At 43.0% G+C, this 26,515-nt stretch overlaps 1 protein-coding gene across 1 annotated transcript; it reads left to right on the top strand.

Annotated features, from left to right (window-relative positions):
• Positions 1 to 23,268, top strand: LOC139412084 (phosphatidylinositol-specific phospholipase C, X domain containing 3). The gene is made up of 6 exons (XM_071158877.1): positions 1 to 414; positions 16,145 to 16,401; positions 16,610 to 16,783; positions 16,932 to 17,107; positions 17,481 to 17,582; positions 20,380 to 23,268. The coding sequence occupies exons 1-6, from the start codon at positions 312 to 314 to the stop codon at positions 20,534 to 20,536; spliced, it is 969 nt and encodes a 322-aa protein (XP_071014978.1). The 5' UTR covers positions 1 to 311; the 3' UTR covers positions 20,537 to 23,268.
• Positions 23,269 to 26,515: the final 3,247 nt, after the last annotated feature.

Raw genomic sequence — 26,515 nt, forward strand, 5'->3', positions numbered from 1 at the left:
TTAAGTTGAGTGGCTAGCTGGGCGCACCCTTATTTGAATGACTTCAAGAACTAATGGCTGAATACATCACTCGCCTGCCATGAGACCATCCTAAAAGCACAACTTTATCGAAAACACAACTCTATCGATATATCCTATAAAAAAAATGGGTTCCGTATCTATGTGTGCACGCCATTCAGGGGGTGTGGTGTGAACTCACTCGCTCCCGGTCACGCTGGTGTGTGTATGGTGAGTGGAGCGAACGCAGCACAGAGAAAGCGCACTCAAAGCTCGCGCAGGCACCGGAAAGTGGGGATATAGTGCGCGGCGGCATGGCTTCGTCTCACGGGAAAAACGAACACCGGTTCGCCGACTGGATGGCGAATTTACCGGAGAGCATGCACAACATCCCGCTTACCAACCTGGCCATTCCAGGTAAGAGTCACATCGTAGTTTGCACTGTTGCGTGTGGAAATGTTGGAAACCTTTTGTTGATCATGCAGTGAAATAATTTGCTTCGATAGAAGATAGAAATCCAGATGTGAATGTTGTAGAACTGACGGCGAGTGACCTAGCCAGCCGACAGACTGTCTTCAGACGAATTATCGACACAGAATTATCATATTCCGTGCAAAGACTGTTAATTCCAGCTACAGTTTATGCTATAGCCTACCAGGGGTCATCAACAGGTGGCCCGCGGGCCAAAACTGGTCCACAAGTTATTTTTTTTGTCCTGAAGTTTTTATTAAATAATAATAATAATGTAGGATTTAAAGTTTGGGGTAAAAAAATATAACATCACCAGGAATTCAGCAAAAATGTAGTTTAATCTAGGAAGTCTGTTCTCAAGTATTCACAGAAATATATATATATATTTGTATATGTGTCGTGTCTCAATGTAATCAAGGTGTGAAATTGTATTTTAAAATAACAATCATCTCTTCTTGGGCTTAGTTGTGGTCAATTTGCAGCGTACACGTTATTATAGTTATTTTCTTGTCACCCAACCATTCGCTCCAACATAAATCGGCCACTGGCTGGATCTAGTTGCCTCTCTCTGGCCTATAGGCTACAGTAGTCTCTCGAGATGGCACCTGTTGCGGGAAGGCGAAACCTATGTGTAGGTGCAACACTAGTCCATTGCCCTATTCGGTAGCACAAAGGATCCATCATCAAAGAAGTAAGCTACAGTTTAGCTGGTTAGGGCTCGATGGGCTATATGCCAAAAGCAGAGACGTGTCTCTAGGTCTCCATCGGCTTGTTTTAATTCAAATCTCCTTGAGGGAAGGGCATGAATGATCTTACAAAAAGCTTGCAAATTGCTAATTCAAAATAATACACTAAAATGGCATTTACACAGATGGCCCATTGTGCTCCTTAAAATATGTTGTAATATATATATATATATATAAGTGAATCTAGTCACTTTTTTGGCAGGCTATGTGTTATCGATGTGATTGTTGGCGGTGCGTATTAGCCTAAACGGGGCATATAGTTCAGGGTTCATTGCATTGCAACCAGGACAGCCCATGTGCCTCTAATGAGCCTAACCCCCCGTCACGTATTACAAGTGTGAATTGGATGGGTTTATTGTTTAACAATGATCTCTAAATCCCTATTCAAAGTGTTGAAAAGTTTAGACGGGCCGCTCAGGTCTGTGTTTGCAGACTCTCGACATCTATTCCTCATTCAAAGACCTTATTTCCTTCCTTGAAGAAACCAGTGATATGACATGATGGAACGGGTCAAATCTCAATAGCAAAATGTGCATACAACCTGCCTAGTTCACATCAGATCCTCTGCGATCCCTTCTAGGAACGAAGGTTAGAAAAGTTGTATGTTGGCAGTGTTGGAACGGGCCATTGTCTTGGCATCAGCGTCTAAAAGTGGTACCAGCTGTTTGGAGGTTTCGGCCAATCACGCGGCAGGTCTCCTGAGACGTCAACTCTGATTGGAGGTCTGGAATAAGACCCGGTCGCTGGTTTCACTCTTGTGGAATGGCCAATTAACATCTGGCTAATTCTAGTGATTAGCTTCATTCACTGGCTACACACATGCAGGCAGGTGGAGCACAAAGCTGTGTTTCTCAGATCTATGGAAACTCAAGAGGTGTGGCATGGCATACTCCACTGCTCTCAATGGGGAACACACACAATTAATTCATCTTCAGGGTATTTTGGGATGTGATTTTCGATTAAGCATCGGCTGCGTGATATGAAAGACTGGGAAATGAAAACTACAGGATATCGCCATGGAGCCAAGAGGTCCAGTTAAGTCACACACAACACCTGCATTTGAACCTGCCTTTCCCTTCTCATAGGACAGCCTGGAGAAGCAGCATGCTCACTATAACCCACTGTAATTAACCATGATTATTCCTAATGTGCCCAGTTGCTCCAAGCATCTTAAACTGGTGTGTAGCCTATGCACTCCATTTGGACACAGGCTACTGTAAAACTCTTCTGTCTCCTCCAATGTCCCTGAAACCAGAAAGCCATAAGCCAGTCACTTATTGATTACTCCTGGTGTGTGTGTGTGCGTGTGCACGTGTGTGTGTTCCTTGCCAGAAGCCAATTTCCTCCTCCAGTTTTTGGTGACAAACCTGGCGGCTGCTGATTTGGTCGAGGATGTTTCGGGGAGGCAACAGCTATATGTGTTACTGCTGCAGGGTTAGAGCACTACAGCACATGCTTCTCTTCCCAGCGAAAGAGAGTGAAGCGCTGAACCAGTTGAGAGGAACGAATGGGAGGATGAATGTGATCATTTCATCCACAAGTACAGTCCTCTTCTCCAGAGGATTATACTTCTAATTCGACATTTATAATGCCTGGGGATGGGGATCCATTGAAGTGTTTCTGCATTTAACAGAGGCGCTACGCTGTTACCCAACCCCAAAACTGCCTAGAGCACAATCAGACTGGCACCCAGCCTAGGATGTAGACTTTGCAATTCAAATTTTGTAAACACTGTGAGACAGTGGCCCGATTGCATTTCTGTATGGTGCTACAGTATTATGTGTTATCCGTATGGTGCTACAGTATTATGTGTTATCTGTATGGTGCTACAGTATTATGTGTTATCCGTATGGTGCTACAGTATTATGTGTTATCCGTATGGTGCTACAGTATTATGTGTTATCTGTATGGTGCTACAGTATTGTGTTATCTGTATGGTGCTACAGTATTATGTGTTATCTGTATGGTGCTACAGTATTATGTGTTATCCGTATGGTGCTACAGTATTAGTATTACAGTATGTTACTGTAAATGGATACCACATTGAATCTTAGCTGATTCCCTTGTCAACACAATCTGCAAAGAGTGAGGTGGCGATTCTGAACAGTTCTTTCACTTATAGTGTTGGGTAGGCCAGATGGAGTATAAAGTTGCCTCTAGTCTAGTAGACACTGAACTAAGGACAGTTTTTTTGTATTTCCCCCCTAATGAAAAAGGTTACCTGTGGCTACAGTTGATTTGTCCCTGGAACAGATCTTAACTCTCCCAGTGTCGCCACCTCGTCCTCCTTCTTCAGATGCAGACACACATACTCTGTCTCTCTCTCTCTCGGGAACAGCCTATGTAGACCATATATACACAAAGCTGTGTGCACTTTTCCCCCTTAGTCTTTCCATCCCTCATTCCCAGTGTTGCCCTCTGATCTCCTCACCTACAGGAGCTTAGGCTACCCAGGCATTACATTGGGCTCTTACAGGTGACAGAGCTGCTCTCAAATAACCTAAACTCATGCTACTGTTTATCTGTGTATCCAGAGGTGGTGAAACTCATTTTCGATCCAGATGAACGACGTCAACATTTGGCTAGCCCAGTATTATTCTTAGGGAGTTCCAAGAGTCAACGCATTGGCTACTGCAGACATCAACCCTGCCCTGGTTGAACCCCATAGATACACACGCCATACTGTGGTTGTTTTGTCATGTCAGCTGGTACAGGAAATGGATGCAGCTTGACATAATGAGAACGTCTGTGTGTTTGCCCTGCAGGTGACACTGGCCTCCCCCTGCTCTGACTCTAGCTCTGCTCCGTACAGCTGAGCCGGCGCCAGCCTCCACCCTGACCAACAGAGGTCATGAACATAAACTAGAGCAACAAATAGAACAGATAAGAGAAGGACAAGGTTGAGAGGTTCTAGAAGAAAATAGGAGACAGATGAACTACACAGGGCTGTGATGTCAGCATAAAACAGGCTTTCTGTATACTACTGAGTCAGTGTGTGTGTGTGTGTGTGTGTGTGTGTGTTTGGTTTAACTATATATAGATAGTAAAACAAGGAAAATTCAAACAAATGGGGACATTTCACTGGTCCCCAAAAGGAAAAAGCCTATTTTAAGGTTAGAACTAAGGTTAGGGGTTAAGGTTATGGTTAGGGTTAGGTTTAGGGTTAGGAAAAATAGGATTTTGAATGAGAATCAATTGTTTGGTCCCCACAAGGATAGTAAAATAAGCGAGTGTGTGTGTGTGTGTGTGTATTCAAGCATTTTATGAGTTAATCTAAAGTCATGACCTTGTTTGCATTATTCTACACCAACATCTTTCTGCAGGAGATCTTGGACTATAAGGCTCTATCTGCATTTTTCTCAAAATGTTGTTATTGACATAGCCTTGTTATGTTCAATGTTCTTTACTTTTATAATACTATAATACTATACCTCAATTCATACAATATAAAATTGCGAACACCATTCAAACCAATGAAGGCTCGGAACTTTAAAACCAATTATATCAGAATCATATTTTTGCAGATAGAACCTTGTAGTCCCAAGCTCTCTAAATGAGAAAGTCAATACTGTATGTTCATCATATATGCAAGATGCATTCTATTAGCTCTGCCACACAGAGAGCTAGGCTACTTTTTCTGAGTGTTGCCAATGAGTGTAATACACACTTAGTAATACTGCACCTCGGAGAAGTGAATCGGCTTTCCAGTGACTAATGTCAAACAGGAAAGACTTGGAGGGAATGGGTAGCACACGTCAGGAGAATCTGAAGTGTATCGCCGGATGAAAGTCTTACTAGACCAGGGGTGAACTGAAGCCATAGATCTTCTGGGGGTTTCTCGAAACCCACTGATACACGAGCAGGTCAGGCCTGGAATTCATTCTCAATCCACAGGTGGTTGTAACATGTCAAGTATTTTTTTCAAATGGGCAATCTATTTACCCCAGCCGGCTAGCCTGACCACCCATCCACATCGCTCCGGCCAAACGCCACGCCCGCTAGCTTGGAGCGATCGATGGAGCAGCAGAATTCAATTCAGCACGAGTCGTCACGGCAGGCAACCAGCCGGCCAGCCCCCTGAGACCAGTAAAAACAAAACCATTGAAGAACAGCATCCTCTGGTTCTGAAATGGGCCTTGGCACAGGATTATCTGTTAATCTGACAATCCATCTATCCATCCATTGCTTTATCCATCTATCCATTCATCCAGCCCTTTGTCCGTTTTCTCATCCACCACTTGAGCTCCAGGGGAGGGAGGATATACTGCCTAAGAGGAACATAGACAGTGGGTATTGAGGAGATTTGAGGACATGAAATTGCACTGAAGTTAAATGTCAGTCTGTCATTTAACATAGTTTTACTGAACAAGGCTATATTGATAACTCATTGTTGAATGCAGAACAAATCAGGTAGCCGTGCTAGTACTCTGCTGGCAGTCAATTGAGTTTACAGAGGAAAGAAGTTTATCTTGTTGCCAAAAACAAAAATGTGCACACCAGTCTTTAGCTGCACACTGTGTCCACAATGACTCTCGTACCAAAGACGAGATAAGAGTAAGAACATGGGAGGAAAGAGATCATTTGATAGAGGGAATGGATAGGAGGGCAGAAGAGGGAGGTTGATGAGGGACCTACTGTGGGAAGCGAGGAAGAATGGGTTTGAGAGAGACTGGCAAAAAGGGAGGGAGAGGTAGGAAAGAGATGGATAGAGAGAGAGGGTCAGACCGAAGCAAAGGGATGGAATAGGAAAAGAATGAAGAACGGAGTAGAGAAAGTGAGGGGAAGCAGGCTCCTCTCCTGTGCCCTGAGGGGAGTTAGTGAAAAAGTGAGCGGCCCGAGCAGTAATTGTATATGATGAAACGAGTATTAGCAAATATTTGTATTATTACATTGACAAGTTAGTAGACGGAGCTCTCTAACAATGGAAATACATGTCCTCATAGATGGAAGGCAGGTGGGAGGAGGCTAGATCAGGAGGGACCATTCCAGCCAATGAGAGGGCAGATTGTAAGGGGTGGCGGCAGACAAGTCAGAGGCAGGAGAGCAAAAACTGTTTCCAACAGCTTAATAATAAAATCCCACCGGAAAACAGAACAATCAATAAATGGGTACATAACCCGACGCACACCAGACATAACGTGCACAAGCACTTACAACAAACAATACCAGACAAGGACAAGGGGGGAACAGAGGGTTGAATACACAACATGTAATTGATGGAATTGAAACCAGGTGTGTGGGAAGACAAGACAAAACAAATGGAAAATGAAAGGTGGATTGGCGATGGCTAGAAGACCGGTGACGTCGACCGCCGAACGTCTCCCGAACAAGGAGGAAGTCGTGAAACAGATAGTGAACAACAGGCACAACGCTGATGTAAAGTAGTTTTTTTTCCCAAGGTTGCCGAAGTGCCACGTGAGTCCACGTGTATATCAGTCCATTGACAACAACCTAAACAATACAAACCTTTTATTTGATCAAATAAGCCTCACGTAGAATATTAGCAATTACATTTTTTGTATGCCAAATTCGACACTCATTGCCCTCCACACAAAAATTCCTCACTTTGTAGTCTTATTTTTGTGGACCGATTTTGGGTGATTTTAGAGCCTTTAATGTCCAACAACGAAAATTGTATAAAAAATAAAAACACAAATCACCTATTGGGGAACCCTGCAGTAGAGTATCACAATATTATTTTTCATGATTTTATATCAACACTGTGACTCAAAGTAAAATTAAAACATGTATACAGTGCATTTGGAAAGTATTCAGACCACTTGACATTTTCCACATTTTGTTACGTTACAGCCATATTCTAAAATTGATTAAATACAATATTTCCTCCTCAATCTACACACAATTTAGAATTGAGGTATTTAGAAATGGTTGAACATTGAGCTCAGGTGCATCCTGTTTCCATTGATCATCCTTGAGATGTTATTACAACTTGATTGGAGTTCATCTGAGGTAAATGCAAATGTTTGGACATGATTTGGAAAGGCTCTCACCTGTCTATATAAGGTGACAGTGCATGTCAGAGCAAAAACCAAGCCATGAGGTCGAAGGAATTGTCCGTTGAGATCCGTGACAGGAATGTGTTGAGGCACAGATCTGGGGAAGGATACCAAAAATGTCTGCAGTAGTGACCTCCATCATTCTTAAATGGAAGAAGTTTGGAACCACCAAGACTCATCCTAGAGCTGGCCACCTGGCCAAATTGAGCAATCGGAGGAGAAGGGCCTTGGTCAGGGAGGGGACCAGGAACCCGATGGTGACTCTGACAGAGCTCCAGAGTTCCGCTATGGAGATGGGAGAACCTTCCAGAGGACAATCATCTCTGCAGCATTCCACCAATCAGGCCTTTATGGTAGAGTGGCCAGACAGAAGCCATTCCTCAGCAAAAGGCACATGACAGCCCGCTTGGAGTTTGCCAAAAGGCACCTAAAGGACCCTCAGATAATGAGAAACAAGATTCTCTAGTCTGATGAAACCAAGATTGAACTCTTTGGCCTGAATCCCAAGCGTCAGGTCTGGAGAAAACCTGGCACCATCTTTACAGTGAAACATGGTGGTGGCAGCATCATGTTGAGGGGATGTTTTTCAGCGACAGGTAGTGGGAGACTAGTCAGGATCGAGGGAAAGATGAACGGAGCAAAGTACAGAGAGATCCTTAATCAAAACCTGGTCCAGAGCGATCAGGACCTCGGACCGGGGCGAAGGTTCACCTTCCAACAGGACAACACTAAGCAAACAGCCAAGACAACGCAAGAGTGGATTCGGGTCAAATCTCTGAATGTTCTTGAGTGGCCCAGCCAGAGCCCAGACTTGAACCCGATCGAACATCTCTGGAGAGACCTGAAAATAGCTGTGCAGTGACACTTCCCATCCAACCTGACAGAGCTTGAGAGGATCTGCAGAAAGTAATGGGAGAAACTCCCCAAATACAGGCTTGCCAAGTTTGTAGCGTCATACCCAAGAAGACTAGAGTTTGTAATTGCTGTCAAAGGTGCTTCAACAAAGTAAAGTAAAGGGTCTGAATACTTATATACATGTAATATTTCAGTTTTTTATTTTTAATACATTTGCAAAAATGTAAAAAAAAAATGTTTTGAAGTGTCATTATTGCATGTAGATTGAGGGGGGAAAAACAATTGAATCAATTTTAGAATAAGGCTGTAATGTAACAATGTGGAAAAAATTAAGGTGTCTGAATACTTTCTGAATGCACTGTATATATATTTATGTACACTCAGTGTACAAAACATTAGGAACACCTTCCTAATATTGAGCAACACCCCCTTTTGGCCTCAGAACAGCATTAATTTGTCGGACTACAAGGTGTGCAACGCATTCCACAGGGATATTTGTCCACTATGTTATAAATGGCGCCAGAAGAAATGGCAGCAGTTTTACGGGCGCCCAGCCAATTGTGCTATTATGTGTTTTATCCGCATTATTTGTAACTTATTTTGTACATAATGTCTCTGCAACCGTATCTTATGGCAAAAAATAGCTTTTGGATATCAGGACCGTGATCACTCATCTCGGATTAGACAAAGATTTTTTCTACAACAAGGAGGACGCACAGGACATTCTCCAAACACCCGACAGGGCCGACATCCCCGTTAATTGCAAGAGGAAGTGACGCAGGTACAGAGGACAAAGAGCCAAATGCCTCGTCAGGACCCGGAGAAGGCGAGTGGGAAAGCTGCCATTACCGTCAATACTACTCGCCAACATGCAATCATTGGACAATAAATTAGACGAGGTGCGATCACGAATATCCTACCAACGGGACATCAACAACTGTAATATCCTATGTTTCACGGAATCGTGGCTGAATGACGACATGGATACTCAGCTAGCGGATATACGCTACACCGGCAAGATAGAACAACACACGAGACGTAAGTCGAGGGAGGGCGGTCTGTGCATATTTTTAAACAACAGCTGGTGCACGAACTCTAAAGAAGTCTCTAGATTTTGCTCGCCTGAAGTAGAGTATATTTTGATAAATTGCAGGCCACACCACTGGCCTAGAGAGTTTTCAGACATATATTTCGTGGCTGTTTATTTACCACCACAGACAGATGCTGGCACTAAGACCGCACTCAGTCAGATGTATAAGGAAATAAGCAAACAGGAAACCACTCACCCAGAGGCGGCGCTCCTAGTGGCCGGAGACTTTAATGCAGAGAAACTTAAATCAGTTCTATCAAATTTCTATCAACATGTTAAATCTATCAACATGTTAAAATCTAGATCACCTGTACTCCACACACAGAGACGCGTACAAAGCGCTCCCACGCCCTCCATTTGGTAAACCAACTCTATCCTCCTGATTCCTGCCCACAAGCAGAAATTAAAGCAGGAAGCACCAGTGACTCAATCTATAAAAAAAGTGTCCTGATGAAGCAGATGCTAAACTACAGGACTGTTTTGCTATCACAGACTGGAACATGTTCCGGGATTCTTTCGATGGCATAGAGGAATACACCACATCAGTAACTGGCTTTATCAATAAGTGCATCTAGGACGTCGTCCCCACAGTGACTGTACGTACATATCCCAACCAGAAGCCATGGATTACAGGCAACATTCGCACTGAGAAAAAGGGTAGAGCTGCCGCTTTCAAGGTGCGGGACTCTAACCTGGAAGCTTACAAGATATCCTGCTATGCCCTGAGACGAACCATCAAACTGGCAAAGCGTCAATACAGAGCTAAGATTGAATCATACTACACCGGCTCCGACATTCGTCTTTATGTGTCAGGGCTTGCAAACTATTACAGACTACAAAGGGAAGCACAGCCGCGAGCTGTCCAGTGACACAAGCCTACCAGACGAGCAAAATCACTTCTATGCTCGCTTCGAGGCAAGCAACACTGAGGCATGCATGAGAGCATCAGCTGTTCCGGACAACTGTGTGATCACGCTCTCCGTAGCCGGCATGAGTAAGACCTTTAAACAGGTCAACATATACAAGGCTGCGGGGCCAGACGGATTACCAGGACGTGTGCTCCGGGCATGTGCTGACCATCTGGCAAGTGTCTTCACTGACATTTTCAACATGTTTCTGATTGAGTCTGTAATACCAACATGTTTCAAGCAGACCACCATAGTCCCTGTGCCCAAGAACACAAAGGCAACCTGCCTAAATGACTACAGACCCGTGAAGTGTTTTGAAAGGTTGGTAATGGCTCACATCAACACCATTATCCCAGAAACCCTAGACCCTCTCCAATTTGCATACCACCCAAACAGATCCACAGATGTTGCAATCTCTATTGCACTCCACACTGCCCTTTCCCTCCTGGACAAAAGGAACACTTATGTGAGATTGCTATTCATTGACTACAGCTCAGCGTTCAACACCATAGTACCCTCAAAGCTCATCACTAAGCTAAGGATCCTGGGACGAAACAACCCCCTCTGCAACTGGATACTGGACTTCTTGACGGGCTGCCCCCAGGTGGTGAGGGTAAGCAGCAGCACATCTGCCTCATCTGACATCCTCAGCACTGGAACTCCCCAGGGGTGCGTGCTCAGTCCCCTCCTGTACTCCCTGTTCACCCACGACTGCATGGCCAGGCACAACTCCAACACCTTCATTAAGTTTGCAGATGACACAACAGTGGTAGGCCTGATCACCGGCAACAACGAGACAGCCTATAGGGAGGAGGTCAGAGACCTGGCCGTGTGGTGCCAGAATAACAACCTATCCCTCAACATAACCAAGACTAAGGAGATGATTGAAGACTAAAGGAGGACCGAGCACGCCCCCATTCTCATCGACAGGGCTGTAGTGGAGCAGGTTGAGAGCTTCAAGTTCCTTGGTGTCCACATCAACAACAAACTAGAATGGTCCAAACACACCAAGACAGTCGTGAAGAGGGCACAACAAAACCTATTCCCCCTCAGGAAACTAAAAAGATTTGGCATGGGTCCGGAGATCCTCAAAAGGTTCTACAGCTGCAACATCGAGAGCATCCTGACTGGTTGCATCACTGCCTGATACGGCAATTGCTCGGCCTCTGACCGCAAGGCACTACAGAGGGTAGTGCGTACGGCCCAGTACATCACTGGGGCTAAGCTGCCTGCCATCCAGGACCTCTACACCAGGCGGTGTCAGACGAAGGCCTTAAAAATTGTCAAAGACCCCAGCCACCACAGTCATAGACTGTTCTCTCTACTATCGCATGGCAAGCGGTACCGGAGTGCCAAGTCTCGGACAAAAAGGCTTCTCAACAGTTTTTACCCCCAAGCCATAAGACTCCTGAACAGGTAATCAAATGGCTACCCGGACTATTTGCATTGTGTGCCCCCCCAACCTCTCTTTCTACGCTGCTGCTACTCTCTGTTTATCATATATGCATAGTCATTTTAAATGCTACCCCAATTGGGCTGACCAACCAGTGCTCCCGCCCATTGGCTAACCGGGCTATCTGCATTGTGTCCCGCCACCCACCACCCGCCAACCCCTCTTTTACGCTACTGCTTCTCTCTGTTCATCATATATACATAGTCACTTTAACCATATCTACATGTACATACTACCTCAATCAGCCTGACTAACCGGTGTCTGGATGTAGCCTCGCTGATTTTATAGCCTCGCTACTGTATATAGCCTGTCTTTTTACTGTTGTTTTATTTCTTTACTTACCTATTGTTCACCTAATACCTTTTTTGCACTATTGGTTAGAGCCTGTAAGTAAGCATTTCACTCTAAGGTCTACCTACACCTGTTGTATTCGGCGCATGTGACAAATAAACTTTGGTTTGATTTGATGTTGACTCCATCGCTTTTCACAGTTGTATCAAATTGTCAGGATGTCCTTTTGGTGGTGGATCATTCTTGTTACACATTGGAAACTGTTGAGTGTGAAAAACCTAGCAGCCTTGTAAGTTCTTGACACACAAACTGGTGCGCCTGGCACATACTACCATTCCCCGTTCAAAGGCACTTAAATCTGTTGTCTTGCCCATTCACCCTCTGAATGGCACATATACACAATCCATGTCTCAGTTGTCTGAAGGCTTAAAAATCTTTCTTTAACCAGTCCTTCATCTACACCGGTGTTTCCCATACTCGGTCCTCAGGACCTCAAGAGGTGCACGTTTAGTTTTTTGCCCCAACACTACACAGCTGATTCAAATTATTAAAGCTTGATGATTAGTTGACTCTTTTAATCAGGTGTGTAGTGCTAGGGCAAAAACCAAAATGTGCAGCCTTGGAGTCCAGAGGACCGAATTTTGAAAACCCTGAGCTACTCTGATTGAATTGTATTTAACATCAATAAGGGATCATAGCTTTCACTTGGATTCACCTGGTCAGTCTATGTCATGGAAAGAGCAGGTGTTCCTAATATAGTTTTAATTAAAAAAATTGCTGGGTAGTTAACGTTAGTCAGCACTATAGTTCCAAAATTCTGGTATTTTTTATCCTATAGCTTGTTCTTCATCTTCTTTTTTATGTTTTAAATGTTGAGCCAACATGTTTTGGACACTTATCTCAAACTTGTTTTCTTAGGGCTCTCTCTTGTCCCTCTTCAGTAGACATAGTAAGCAATAAAATCGCAATGAATATAGAATCGTGACACATAGAGAATCGCAAAACATATCGCACCTAAGCATCGTGATAATATCGTACTGTGAGGTCCCTGGCAATTCCCTGCCCTACTCTCTAACGGACATAATCCTGTCCTCTGTGTTCATTCCTCCAGCTCCCAATGGTCTTTGACTTCCTATGGTTGTAGTACGCAGGGGCGCGACTTTCACTGGGGATGGGGGGGGGGGAACATGCCCCCCCACATTCTGAAATGGCATTTTTGCCCCCCCCCCCAGGTTTATCATTGGAATGTGATACAAAACGAGGCACCGGTGTACTTTAGGACCATGCGGATCCCTCCGAGCGCTCAGGTAGGCTGCTAGTAAACATCTGTATCAGATGGATGCAGATGTCAGTATATCATACCACCCTTTAACGAAACCATGAACGTAAACCATAAGAAATATACGTTTTCAATTACACTTTACATTTTAGAATTGCACTTTATTTGATATTGTTCCCTCTGTTTAAAACAGGTACAACTACTATCTTTAAACTTGTTGCAAACATTTGGTAGATCTGGCCCTATCAGGGGGAAAGACAGAGCAATGACATGCAACAAAAACAACAACAAATCTCTGTTACTAATCTCCTTCATTAAGCCATTAAGTAGTGAGAGCGAGGGATTTGTTTGTTTATTTGTGTAATTGCCTCATCCCTAATGCATCCCTCTAGTGCTGTAAACAGAGGACTGTCAAAGTCATTTATTGTCATCTTCAAGGTTACACTTTTTTTTGGTGTTACAGATGAACTAGCTAAATAAGACACAACCAGAGGCCATAGGGAAGGGTTACCCAAATGGCGGCCTGTGGGCCCACTTTTTTAAATAATATATTTTTAAATAATATTTTGTTGTTGGACATAAGACTGTAAAAACACCAGCAAATCAGAAAAGTGATTTTGGAAATCTGTTCAAAAGTATTCCCATGCACAACAGAGAGATATGTGATCGTTTACAAATGTAAGCAAGGTTTGAAATGATTATGTTTTGGTCAAATATTACATCTGTTACATCTGTGCAGTCTAAAAATGTCATTGTAATTATGTTCTGGCCCCTGACCATCCGCTCAAGAAAAAAAATCGTCCCGCAGCCGGATCTAGTTGATGAGCCCAGCCAGGGCACGATGACCTTCGTCTTCTGTTTAACTAATGAGACTAGTGTTGATATTCGACCTGGACATTTTTACCATCAGCTTACAAGAGTGGTGAGCAGGTGGAGAGGCAGGGAATCCATTTTGTTTCATGAGATGAAGAGCGGTGATATTTAGAGCCCGCCTCTCCACCAATGCTCAATGGTCTTCGTCACCCCCCCATTTGATTTTTTGATGAATGTGATTCATTTCATTCTAATTTGACATACAGCTAGTCTGACCTTCTAGGCTTAATGAAAAGCATGTTGTTCATTACACATTTGATTTCCACAGCCTTAAATTGATTAATGGATTCATTTTGATGGATTGCTTTTCTCTCTCGTTATCATCACACAGTACCTGAGAGTTGAGAGATAAACGCAGCTGTAATTTCCAGTGTCTTTGATAAAGCCATCGTCTCTCGTACGTAGCTTCTCCCTCCCCCAGGATGTGTTGCTGAATTCATTGGTCATACAAGGTAGAGCTGACATTTCATATCGGAGTGATGAATGGTAACTTGGGGTTACAGAAGCGATGTGTCGGTGCCATTTTGTTTTGCACACCTTTTTAAACTACATGCGCCATCTGTGAACACTGACTCACTCCATAACATACCTTTTGATAAGCCAATAGGAATGTTGCCAGAACATCTCTATAAAAGCTCTAGGTGTATTTGACACACAGGAGGTTGGTGGCACCTGAATTGGGGAGGACCGGCTCGTGGTAATAGCTGGAACGGAATGGGTGGAAATGATGTCAAATACATCAAACGCATGGTTTCCAAAGTGTCTTTTTATGTTTGGACCTGAGCTCACATTGTTGTACCGAATCATTTCTCCATTGGACCAACAGATGAATATTGTCAGGACATTTCTATAGATGTCACAGGTGTATTTGTACAGAAACATAAAAGGACGCTTTGCCAAAAAGGCATACGGCTGTCTCTATTATACTCCAAGGCCTTGTGTTGGAGCAGAAGACATTGCTTTATGTGAGTCTTAGAAGGATGCCGACTGTATGGTTGATGTGCAGTCAAGCGAGTGTCCGTGTCTGACGGTCTGTGTAGGGTGAAGGTTTCTCTCTGTGTTCCGTGACCGTGCTGTTATGTTTGCTGTGTAGCCCCTGGGAGTTATTGTTGTGTGTTCCTTTTGACTCACCGCTGATGTCCTACATGGGCCAGCGTACGTTGGCGAAAGAGTTGTTGTCATGCTAGCCCTGTATGCTAGCTCACGAACGCGAGGATGTTAGAGTTGTAGCTAATAAACCTGAGCCGTTTAGAAACAACTATGTCTTGTTCTTCCTACATAACATTGCTGATGATAACACATGCAGTTTGTTTGCCTGTGGAGAGGTTGTCGTCCTCTTCACTGAGTGAAACTGAGTGAAGCTCAGTGAAGTTCAAGCTACAGTGATCGTCTCAGTTGTGGTTATGGAAACTCTTTGGGCTTTGTATGGAAGAAGTGTAGTGTGGTCAGCCCTGTAGTGTGGGTTTGCCTTGTAGTGGGAGAGGAGAGGAGAGGAGAGGGAAGGGAAAGGAGAGGAGAGGAAAGAACAGGGAAAGGGAGAGGAAAGGAGGAGGAGAGGAGAGGGAGAGGAGAGAGAAAGGGTGGGAGGGAGAGGGAGAGGGAGAGGAAGGGAGAGGGGATGGAGAGGCAGGCGAGAGGAGAGGAGAAGAGGGGGAGACAGAGAGGAGAGCGTCTCAGGGCTGACTATAATTAGAGAGTTGACTTCTCTGTTTAGACAGGAGGACAGGGGGAGAGGGCACTACTCACTCCTCTCAACCCACTGGCATTGTTCTATTATCACTGAGATACTGTTCTTCACTTTGTCAAGTCAAGTCACAACTGTCCCTATATACACACTCACACACACACACACACACACACACAAATGCTAACACACGTTTTCCTCCGCTCAGCCATAACCCATACTCTATATTGTGTTGCCTGCCTGCCTCCGGAGGACCTGCTCCTCTCCCCCGTTGACCACCTCCTCCCTCTGCTCAAGTCATGTGGCTCCCTCTTGACTGCCACTCCATCTGTTGGAGGATTGAAAAAAGAAAATGTCCAACTGTGGCTGAACATCGTAGCCCAGGCCTACGCTGTCATATAGCTTGTTTGTTTTGAGATTCTTTATGTAATTAAAAGCGTTATATAATAATAATAATAATAATAATTCTATTCCCTCCAGGTTCCCACGACTCCTTCAGTTTCTACATAGACGAGTCCTCTCCGGTGGGTCCTGAGCAGACTGACGCTGTCCAAAACTTTGTGTCGGTCTTTGGCACGGTGGCCAAGAAGCTGATGCGTAAATGGCTGGCCACTCAGACTATGAACTTCTCCAGCCAGCTGGAGGCCGGCGTCCGCTTCTTTGACCTGCGCATTTCCACCAAGCCCCGGGACCCAGACAACGAACTCTTCTTCGCTCATGGCCTCTTCAGCGCCACGGTGAATATAATTACTCCCTACGACTCTATTTCCTCCTACAGAACCTCAGGTGTTTTTCCTGACCGCCTGACCTGACCAGAAAGAAAACTCTGGACCATAGTTATTTTCTATACAGGTCAAGAGGTCAGGAAAAACTCTGGACCTTATTCAGTGGGTACTGGTCTGACACCATATTTGCTCCCTTGTGGGGTGTGTGTTGTGCTTCCAGGTGAGAGAAGGTCTGGAGCAGATCAGCTCCTTCCTGTCGGCCCATGCCAGAGAGGTTGTGTTCCTGGACTTTAACCACTTCTACGGGGTTCAGAACCTGCACCATGAGAAGTTGGTCTCAATGCTGAGAGACGTGTTCGGGGAGAAACTCGCCCCCGTCGTCTTCGCTCAGGAGGTAAGATACTCTACTGTACAAACAAATGAAACACCTTCAATCTCCGTGCTCCCTCAAGAGCATATGGTGATCACCTTGGCTCCTCAGCCCTATGGCCATGGAGGTTCCTAAAGACAAAACCCCTCCCTACACTCCTCCCTCCCTCTAGGTGAGTCTCCAGTACCTGTGGGAGAAAGAGTACCAGGTATTGGTGTTCTACCACAGTCCTATGGCCCTGGAAGTGCCATTTCTATGGCCTGGTCAGATGATGCCTGCTCCCTGGGCCAACACCACTGACCCTGAAAAGCTGATCCAGTTCCTCCAGGCCTCTGTGGCTGACCGCAGGTCTGTATGGCCCTCTATCTTTCACCTATCCGTCTATTCCTGGACAGTGTGTTAAACCTTTGGGAAAAGCACTTCCAGATAGATGTGGGCTCTTAATTTGATTGCCCTGTTGCAGGAGAACATTCCTGCAATGCAGGACATTTTAAACTTGTAGTGTGTTTGAGGTTTGAAAAGGCTTTTGAAATGTCTGACTTTGCCCTTACTAAAAATTTATCAACCCCTACAAAAATGATTATAGTCCACATTATAATTCACATTTCCTGTTGCTGCAGGATGATGTTCCTGATGTAGAAAGCTGGCTCCATTTAAGATCCTACTTTCATCTTTAATTGTGCCTGTATAGTGAAGTTTGATGTGATTTGTGTAATGGCAGGAGGAAGGGAACATTCTTTGTCTCCCAAGTGGTCCTCACACCTAAGGCCAGCACAGTCATGAAAGGAGTAGCCAGCGGACTGAGGGAGACCATTACAGAGAGGTGAGCTGGTTTGTTTCTCTCTGTATGTATGTATGTATGTATGTATGTATGTATGTATGTATGTATGAATACAGTTGAAGTTGGAAGTTTACATACACTTAGGTTGGTGTCATTAAATCTCGTTTTTCAACCACTCCACAAATTTCTTGTTAAAAAACTATAGTTTTGGCAAGTCGGTTAGGACAGCTAATTTGTGCATGACACAAGTCATTTTTCCAAAAATTGTTAACAGACAGATTATTTCACTTATAGTTCACTGTATCACAATTACAGTGGGTCAGAAGTTTACATACGCTAAGTTGACTGTGCCTTTAAACAGCTTGGACAATTCCAGAAAATGATGTCATGACTTTAGAAGCTTCTGATAGGCTAATTGACAACATTTGAGTCAATTGGAGGTGTACTTGTGGATGTATTTCAAGGCCTACCTTCAAACTCAGTGCCTCTTTGCTGACATCATGGGAAAATAAAAAGAAATCAGCCAAGGCCTCAGAAAAACAATTGTAGACCTCCACAAGTCTGGTTCATCTTTGGGAGCAATTTCCAAATGCCTGAAGGTACCACGTTCATCTGTACAAACAATACTACGCAAGTTTAAACACCATGGAACCACGCAGCCATCATACCGCTCAGGAAGGAGACGTGTTCTGTCTCCTAGAGATTAATGTACTTTAGTGCAAAAAGTGCAGATAAATTCCAGAACAACAGCAAAGGACCTTGTGAAGATGCTGGAGGAAACAGGTACAAAAGCATCTATATCCACAGTAAAACGAGTCCTATATCGACATAACCTGAAAGGCCGCTCAGCAAGGAAGAAGCCACTGCTCCAAAACCGCCATAAAAAAGTCAACCTACAAACCGTAGGTTTGCACATGGGGACAAAGATTGTACTTTTTGGAGAAATGTCCTCTGGTCTGATGAAACAAAAATAGAACTGTTTGGCCATAATGACCATCGTTATGTTTGGAGGAAAAAGGGAGAGGCTTGCAAGCCGAAGAACACCATCCCAACCGTGGAGCATGGGGGTGGCAGCATCATGTTGTGGGGGTGCTTTGCTACAGGAGGGACTGGTGCACTTCACAAAATAGATGGCTTCATGAGGAATGAAAATTATGTGAATATATTGAAGCAACATCTCAAGACATCAGTCAGGAAGTTAAAGTTTGGTCGCAAATGGGTCTTCCAAATGAAAAATGACCCCAAGCATACTTCCAAAGTTGTGGCAAAATGTCTTAAGGACAACAAAGTCAAGGTATTGGAGTGGCCATCACAAAGCCCTGACCTCAAAACCAAATGAAATTTCTGGGCAGAACTGAAAAAGCGTGTGTGAGCAAGGAGGCCTATAAACCTGACTCAGTTACACCAGCTCTGTCAGGAGAAATGGGCCAAAATTCACCCAATTTATTGTGGGAAGCTTGTGGAAGGCTACCCGAAACGTTTGACCCAAGTTAAACAATTTCAAGGCAATGCCACCAAATACTAATTGCGTAATTGAGTGGATGTACACTTCTGACCCACTGGGAATGTGATGAAAGAAATAAAAGCTGAAATAAATTCTGACATTTTACATTCTTAAAATAAAGTGAAAGTGGTGATCCTAACTGGCCTAAGACAGGGAATTTTTACTGGGATTAAATGTCAGGAATGGTGAAAAACTGAGTTTAAACGTATTTGGCTAAGGTGTATGTAAACTTCCGACTTCAACTGTATGTATGTATGTATGTGTGTGTGTGTGTGTGTGTGTGTGTGTGTGTGTGTGTGGTTATAAAGGACATTTGTGAGTTATTTCATGTTCAATGTGGGAGAGAAATTGAGACGAGAAACAACACACACACACACACTATGAGTCACTGTGGCAAAAGGTGTATATATATGTATCTTCAGGAATATGACACCGGCCTCACTTGCTCCATGATGACAACACTGTAGGGATACTGACTTTTTCGCCCTATTTCTATCGTCTCTTTTTTTTTCTCTGTATAGCCTTTTTTTCTCTCAAATTTTTCCCATTTCATTGCTTGGAGATGAAATATTAAATATTGCATTCAATAACTGTGATGATTGTTTAATATAATATTTTCATAAATTGTGGACTAATTCCAATTGATCTCAAGAAGAACATTGGGTTTACTGTCAATTGAACAATGTGCATTCAAATCCAGGACTGTAGCATTGTAACCAGTCAGACAGAGCTTTGTCACAGCAGACACCAGCTATGATCTTAATCTGATCACCCTGTTGCAGGAGAACTTTCTGCAATGGCAGAAATGTACAACTTGATTTCTATTTGAGGTTTCAAAAGGCTTGTGAAGTTTGTCATTTTCACTTTTCCCTTACCAAAAATGTATCAACCCCTACAAATATTTCCATAAATTGTAATCCACATAACAATTCACATTTCCTGTTGCTGCAGGATAGTTGTCCTGCTGCAGCAAACTGGCTCAAATTAAGATCCTACATGTGTACAGAGTATATAATAATATCTCGCCCCCCACATGATTGCACCCAGCAGTCTGTCAGACAGCGCAGACAGCCCTTATCATGCTGACTCATACTGGCCCTTAACCGGTCTAGCTGCTCACCAGCCAGCTCACTGTTACACCAACCAACTGTGAATCATCAAACAGTACATACCTCTCTCTATCTCGCTCTGTCACTCTCTCTCACTCTCTTTCCTTTTCCTTAACCCCATCCTATACTATGCATAACACCGTGAGTGCACAAAAGACAAAAATACAGAGATGCAACTGTGTGTGTGTTTGTACATGGTTTCACTTCCACATGGACTCCCCTGCAGGGCTCTTCCAAGTATGATGCTGTGGATTCGGGCCCAGAGGCCAGGAGAGAGCGGCATCAACATCATCACAGCTGACTTTGTTGAGCTGGGAGACTTCATCAGCGCTGTCATCACGCTCAACTATCATATGGATGATGAGGAGGAAAATGCCACCTGAGACTGAAAGACAGGGGGTGCCAAAGAGTTAAGTCCTCAGCTCAGTCTCACTTTCTCTTTGGTGTTCATTTTCAGGAGAGGCGTTCCTCTGACTTATTGTATAGGGCTATCAGAGTTTACAGAGGAAGAGAGAGAGAGAGAGAGAGAGAGGGAGGAGGGAGAAGGAGACGTTAAGATAGGAGGAGAAAGGAAGGTGAAGGTGGAGATAGGGAGGATGGACTTTGGTGCTCGTTTAGAGCGCCGAAAGTGAATGAGAAATGTTTGGTTTTATCTGTTTTGGGGGTCAAAAGGGCAATTGGTTTTTAACGACGCTTCGCTTGGCTTCGCTTCAAATCTGCTGTAACGATAACTGCTTCTATCCTCCAATCACACAAGCTCGTGTTTCTGGCATTTCCATCTCTTGTGAGGCTTAGGCTAGTTTATTAGCATATTCTACAGACATAAATGTTGTTCGTATTTTAGTGACAGTGATGGCCAACCTACATCAAAACTAATTTTCATTGGTGCCAGTAATACATCTGATTGCCGTCAACCTGATTAGCATGTCAACTACTCACACATGGCTGTAGAATTTACTTTATGATGGATGGATGGATGGATGGATGGATTGGTTGGTTGATTGATGGATGGAGCTTCCCAAATAGTTATTATAGTTTTTCGATCTCTTTCTACATTTATTGATTATTTTGTCTCTGTATCAGTCCTGTCACCACAATGCGTAAATTGCTAACTTCTCCTTGCAGTACATTGATTTAGCTCCTAGACCACCTGTAACAGCACTTTCCCTATGTGACAGATTGCCAGACCGATTGATATTTGTGTGTCTTTTGATTGATTGCCTCTCCCGAGTGCCCTCTGTAGCGTATTGTAGATCAGTGTTTCCCAACCCTGGTCCTCAAGCTCCCCCAACAGTACACATTTGTATTGTAACCCTGGACAAGCACACCTGATTCAACTTGTCAACTAATCATCAAGTCCTCAATGAGTTGAATGAGGTGTGTTTGACAAGGGCTACAACAAAACTGTGAACTGTTGGGGGTACTTGAGGACCAGGGTTGGGAAACACTGTTGTAGATGACCATAAAACAGGTTTCATTTCATGTTTCTCGTAATGGGCTTGATATCATTCTAATCTCATGTAGGTGTCTGTTGTACTGAAATATTCACCACAATATTAGATACTTTTTTAAAATCATTGAACTTTTCTTCTGTTCATTTACCTGTATAGAATATAATAGAATCTGTTGTTGCAATCTGTTGCTTCTCTATTACTCATGTGCTTGCCTGCTTAATTGCATTCAGTCTAGTAGAAAGATGTTTCCCTTGCTTTACTCTGCACCTATTCAGGACAAACTGTAAATGCTAAACTAGGAAGAAAAGTTATATTTGAAGTGGCACTTGCGGCGTAGTGAAGACTACAATACGTGTCACATTTCCTTTGCTAAAATTTGTTTTGCACATTATGCAAGAACTTCGCATATATATCAAAAGCTTTGCCTCATTTCTCCCCCCAAAAAATGTTACGATTATTAGTGCATCTTTTACAGAGAATGTATTCTGATAAATTGTTATGTAAACTAATATGTTTATTGTGAACCAAAAAAAGGAGGAAATGTTACATTTTGAATATGTGAATGTGTGTCCTGTACGAAATTGTGCCATTTCCAACTTTTTTCAGTGTGTGTGTTTTTATGTAAGAGAGGGACAGACAGACACAGACAGACACAGACAGACACAGACAGACACAGACAGACACAGACAGACACAGACAGACACAGACAGACACAGACAGACAGACAGACAGACAGACAGACAGACAGACAGACAGACAGACAGGACAGACAGAGAGTAAGGATTTAATTGAGTGTTTGTATGTTTTGTGTGTATTGTTCAGAGGTATGAACATTTTCATACAATTTGTATGTGTTAATGACTTCATCCTTATCACTTAATCTTAAAATATATTTTATATCATGTGAAAAGTTTGTATATAAAGTGCAATGGATTTACTGCCATGTAATTGTAAATGAAAATGAATGCCAAGAATTATCCATAAGAAAGGCTTCTACAGAAATATCTCAGTTGTAATAACACACAAATATATGGCCAATACGAGTTTTGTCCATATCTCTGAAAGTCAAATACACTTCCAAAATATATTTTTTGTAATTAATGAACTATGTGCAAGAATCAAAATATATTTGTAAATATATTTCTTGTCACTTAGCGGATTAATACGTTTGGATGCTATCCTAACCTGACTATAACTACTTGAGTTGTTTGTGTTCATCTCAAGTAAGAAAATACTCAAGACCCTTTAACATTTATCACCAAAATGTGTACACTGCACTGCAAACATGATAAGTTAGGATATTCAATAACAACAACAACAATTATTATCAGTCCCAAATAGGTAATGTCCAATGTTTCGCTTAAACTCTGAGACGGTAATATACCTAGCAAACAAACTAGTGCAATACACAGTGTAAAAAGACACCTACATACATGTATTTACTTATAAAGATGATTATTTATAAGTCACCTAATGTTGACATAATTATACCCTCCATATTGTAGTCCTTACCTTTCTGTCCATTTTTGGTGTGATGAGTACATTGCTGTGAAATTGTTGTAAAGACCAAACCTTGTGTGTTGCAATGAAACTGATTCTGTTTTAAGTGGAAGATGACTAATCAAATAAAGCTTCTAAGCCTGTACAGTATGTTGATGAGACTCTCCATGATCCTACTTTCATTATTTCACATGGGAGGGAAAAACAAAAGATAAGAGACTTCTGAGCTGAGGGACTGACTTCGACTGCTCACAATTAGATGGTTCACATCAGAAGCATATCTCCAGATTTGCCTTGATTTTCTACCTACTCAAAAAGAGCCTCCAGGAACCATCCTTGCCAGTTACCAGGGTCACCAGGAGAGGCACATGCTGTGACCTTGTTGTGGTGTGTTCCCTCTAATCTCCACCCCGTCGTACGGGCAGCCAGGTGTATTTATCAAACACTGATGAATATTAACTCCTAGCAGACAAGAAAGAGTCCTGTCTGTTTACTGATGCGCTGGCCCTGGTTGTTTGTGTGTGTGCTACTTGTTTGTCCATGCACGTGTGTGTTTCTAAATATAGCCCTTTCAGTAAAAAGCATGTGCTCAGTAATTAAGCTGTGCTGGGTTATGCTAGGCTACCAGGAACTGACAGGACAGCCGAATGCAACACAGTGAGGACCAATGCACTCCTTTCACTTGTCTGAAACCATAATGTTAAAGGAAACAAGGGTGCTTCAGTTCACAACGTAAATTCACCTCTCTTGCACTGTAACATTCCAACGAAACGGTAGACATGTCACATGTTCATCTGTGACTTTTGGTGCAGACATACAGTATCTAACCCTCACTGGAGGATGTGGGGGTGATATTAAAATGGATGTTAGGTTTCAGCCAGATACCTACATTAATCCAACCTCTCTAGGTAATCCATGTTCTTTCCTCTAATGTGAGAGTGGAGGCAGGAGATTCTGCTTTAGGGGTGGATGCAAGAGCCGACGTTTTCAGAAAAGCGAGTGAGAGGGTGATTGCGTTGGGCGGAGATTTTGTTAGGAGGGGGGGGGGGGTTGAGAGAACCAGGTTAACCCCCTAGTAACATAATACAAAAAACAACCCATCAAAATCAATCAGTTTACGCTACAGATATCTGATGCGTCTGATTTTGCACTTCCGCATCTGCAGTGAAAGGTGGCAGAGCGAGAGCGATGTTTGTCAGACCATGAGACATAATGAAAATTGGTCTTGTAATGAAAACGTCTGTAGCGATTTGACCTACCGTTTTGCTCTACGACCCCCACAAGTGTCACGGGACTCATCTGAAGGTAACCGGTGCCGGTTTTAAAAAATGTATGGAAGTATGAAAGCAGTTTTGTGTCCACAAAAAAGGGCCTAAATAGTTGTGAAAAAATATATATACTGTTGAAGTCAGAAGTTTACATGCACCTTAGCCAAATATATTTAAACTCAGTTATTCACAATTCCTGACATTTAATCCCAGTAAAAATTCCCTGTTTTAGGTCAGTTAGGATCACCACTTTATTTTAAGAATGTGAAATGTCAGAATAATAATAGAGAGAGTGATTTATTTCAGCTTTTATTTCTTTCATCACATTCCCAGTGGGTCAGAAGTTTACTTACACTCAATTAGTTTTTAGTAGAGTTGCCTTTAAAAGGTTTAACTTGGGTCAAACGTTTCGGGTAGCCTTCCACAAGCTTCCCACAATAAGTTGGGTGAATTTTAGCCCATATCCTCCTGAAAGAGCTAGAGCAACTGAGTCAAGTTTGTAGGCCTCCTTGCTTGCACACGTTTTTTCAGTTCTGCCCACAAATTTCCTATGGGATTGAGGTCAGGGCTTTGTGATGGCAACTCCAATACCCTGACTTTGATGTCCTTAAGACATTTTGCCACAACTTTGGAAGTATGCTTGGGGTTATTGTCCATTTGGAAGACTCATTTGCGGCCAAGCTTTAACTTCCTGACTGATGTCTTGAAATGTTGCTTCAATATATCCACATCATTTTTCATTCTTCATGATGCCATCTATTTTGTGAAGTGAACCAGTCCATCCTGCAATAAAGCACCCCCACAACATGTTGCTACCACCGCGTGCTTCACGGTTGGGAGGGTGTTCTTTGGCTTGCAAGCCTCCCCCTTTTTCCTCCAAACATAACAATGGTCATTATGGCCAAACAGTTATATTTTTGTTTCATCAGACCAGAGGACATTTCTCCAAAAAGTATTACCTTTGTCCCCATGTGCAGTTGCAAACCGTAGTCTGGCTTTTTTTATGGAAGTTTTGGAGCAATGGCTTCTTCCTTGCTGAGCGGCCTTTCAGGTTATGTCGATATAGGACTCGTTTTACTGTGGATATAGATACTTTTGTACCCGTTTCCTCCAGTCTGTTCACAATGTAATTTGCTGTTGTTCTGGGATTGATTTGCACTTTTCGCACCAAAGTACGTTCATCTCTAGGACACAGAATGCGTCTCCTTCCTGAGCGGTATGATGGCTGCGTGTGCCCATGGTGTTTATACTTGGTTACTATTGTTTGTACAGATGGACGTGGTACCTTCAAGCATTTGGAAATTGCTCCCAATGATGAACCAGACTTGTGGAGGTCTACGATCGTTTTTCTGAGGTCTTGGCTGATTTCTTTTGATTTTCCCATGATGTCAAGCAAAGAGGCACTGAGTTTGAAGGTAGGCCTTGAAATACATCCACAGGTACACCTCCAATTGACTCAAATTATGTAAATTAGCCTATCAGAAGCTTCTAAAGCCATGACATCATTTTCTGGAATTGTCCAAGCTGTCAAGGCACAGTCAAGGCACAGTCAACTTGGTGTATGTAAACTTCTGACCCACTGGAATTGTGATACAGTGAATTATGAGTGAAATAATCTGCCTGTAAACCATTTTTGGAAAAATGACTAGTGTCATGCACAAAGTAAATGTCCTAACCAACTTGCCAAAACTTTAGTTTGTTAACAAGAAATGTTTGGAGTGGTTGAAAAAATGAGCTTTAATGACTCCAACCTAAGTGTATGTAAACTTCCGACTTCAACTGTATATATTTGATATTTATATATATTACACATATTACACACATTAGATATATATATATATTACACATATATATATATATATATCCTGAGCTTTCTTATAAACTCAGCAAAAAAAGAAACGTCCTCTCACTGTCAACTGTGTTCATTTTCAGCAAACTTAACATGTGAAAATATTTGTATGAACATAACAAGATTCAACATCTGAGACATAAACTGAACAAGTTCCACATACATGTGACTAACAGAAATGGAATAATCTGTCCCTGAACAAAGGGGGGGGGGGGGGTCCTCCTCATGGACTGCACTAGATGTGCCAATTCTTGCTGTGAGATGTTATTTCTGGGGGGAATGGCCCTAGCC

The sequence above is a fragment of the Oncorhynchus clarkii genome, chromosome 6 (genome assembly GCF_045791955.1).
Source record: "Oncorhynchus clarkii lewisi isolate Uvic-CL-2024 chromosome 6, UVic_Ocla_1.0, whole genome shotgun sequence".
Taxonomy (NCBI): domain Eukaryota; kingdom Metazoa; phylum Chordata; class Actinopteri; order Salmoniformes; family Salmonidae; genus Oncorhynchus; species Oncorhynchus clarkii.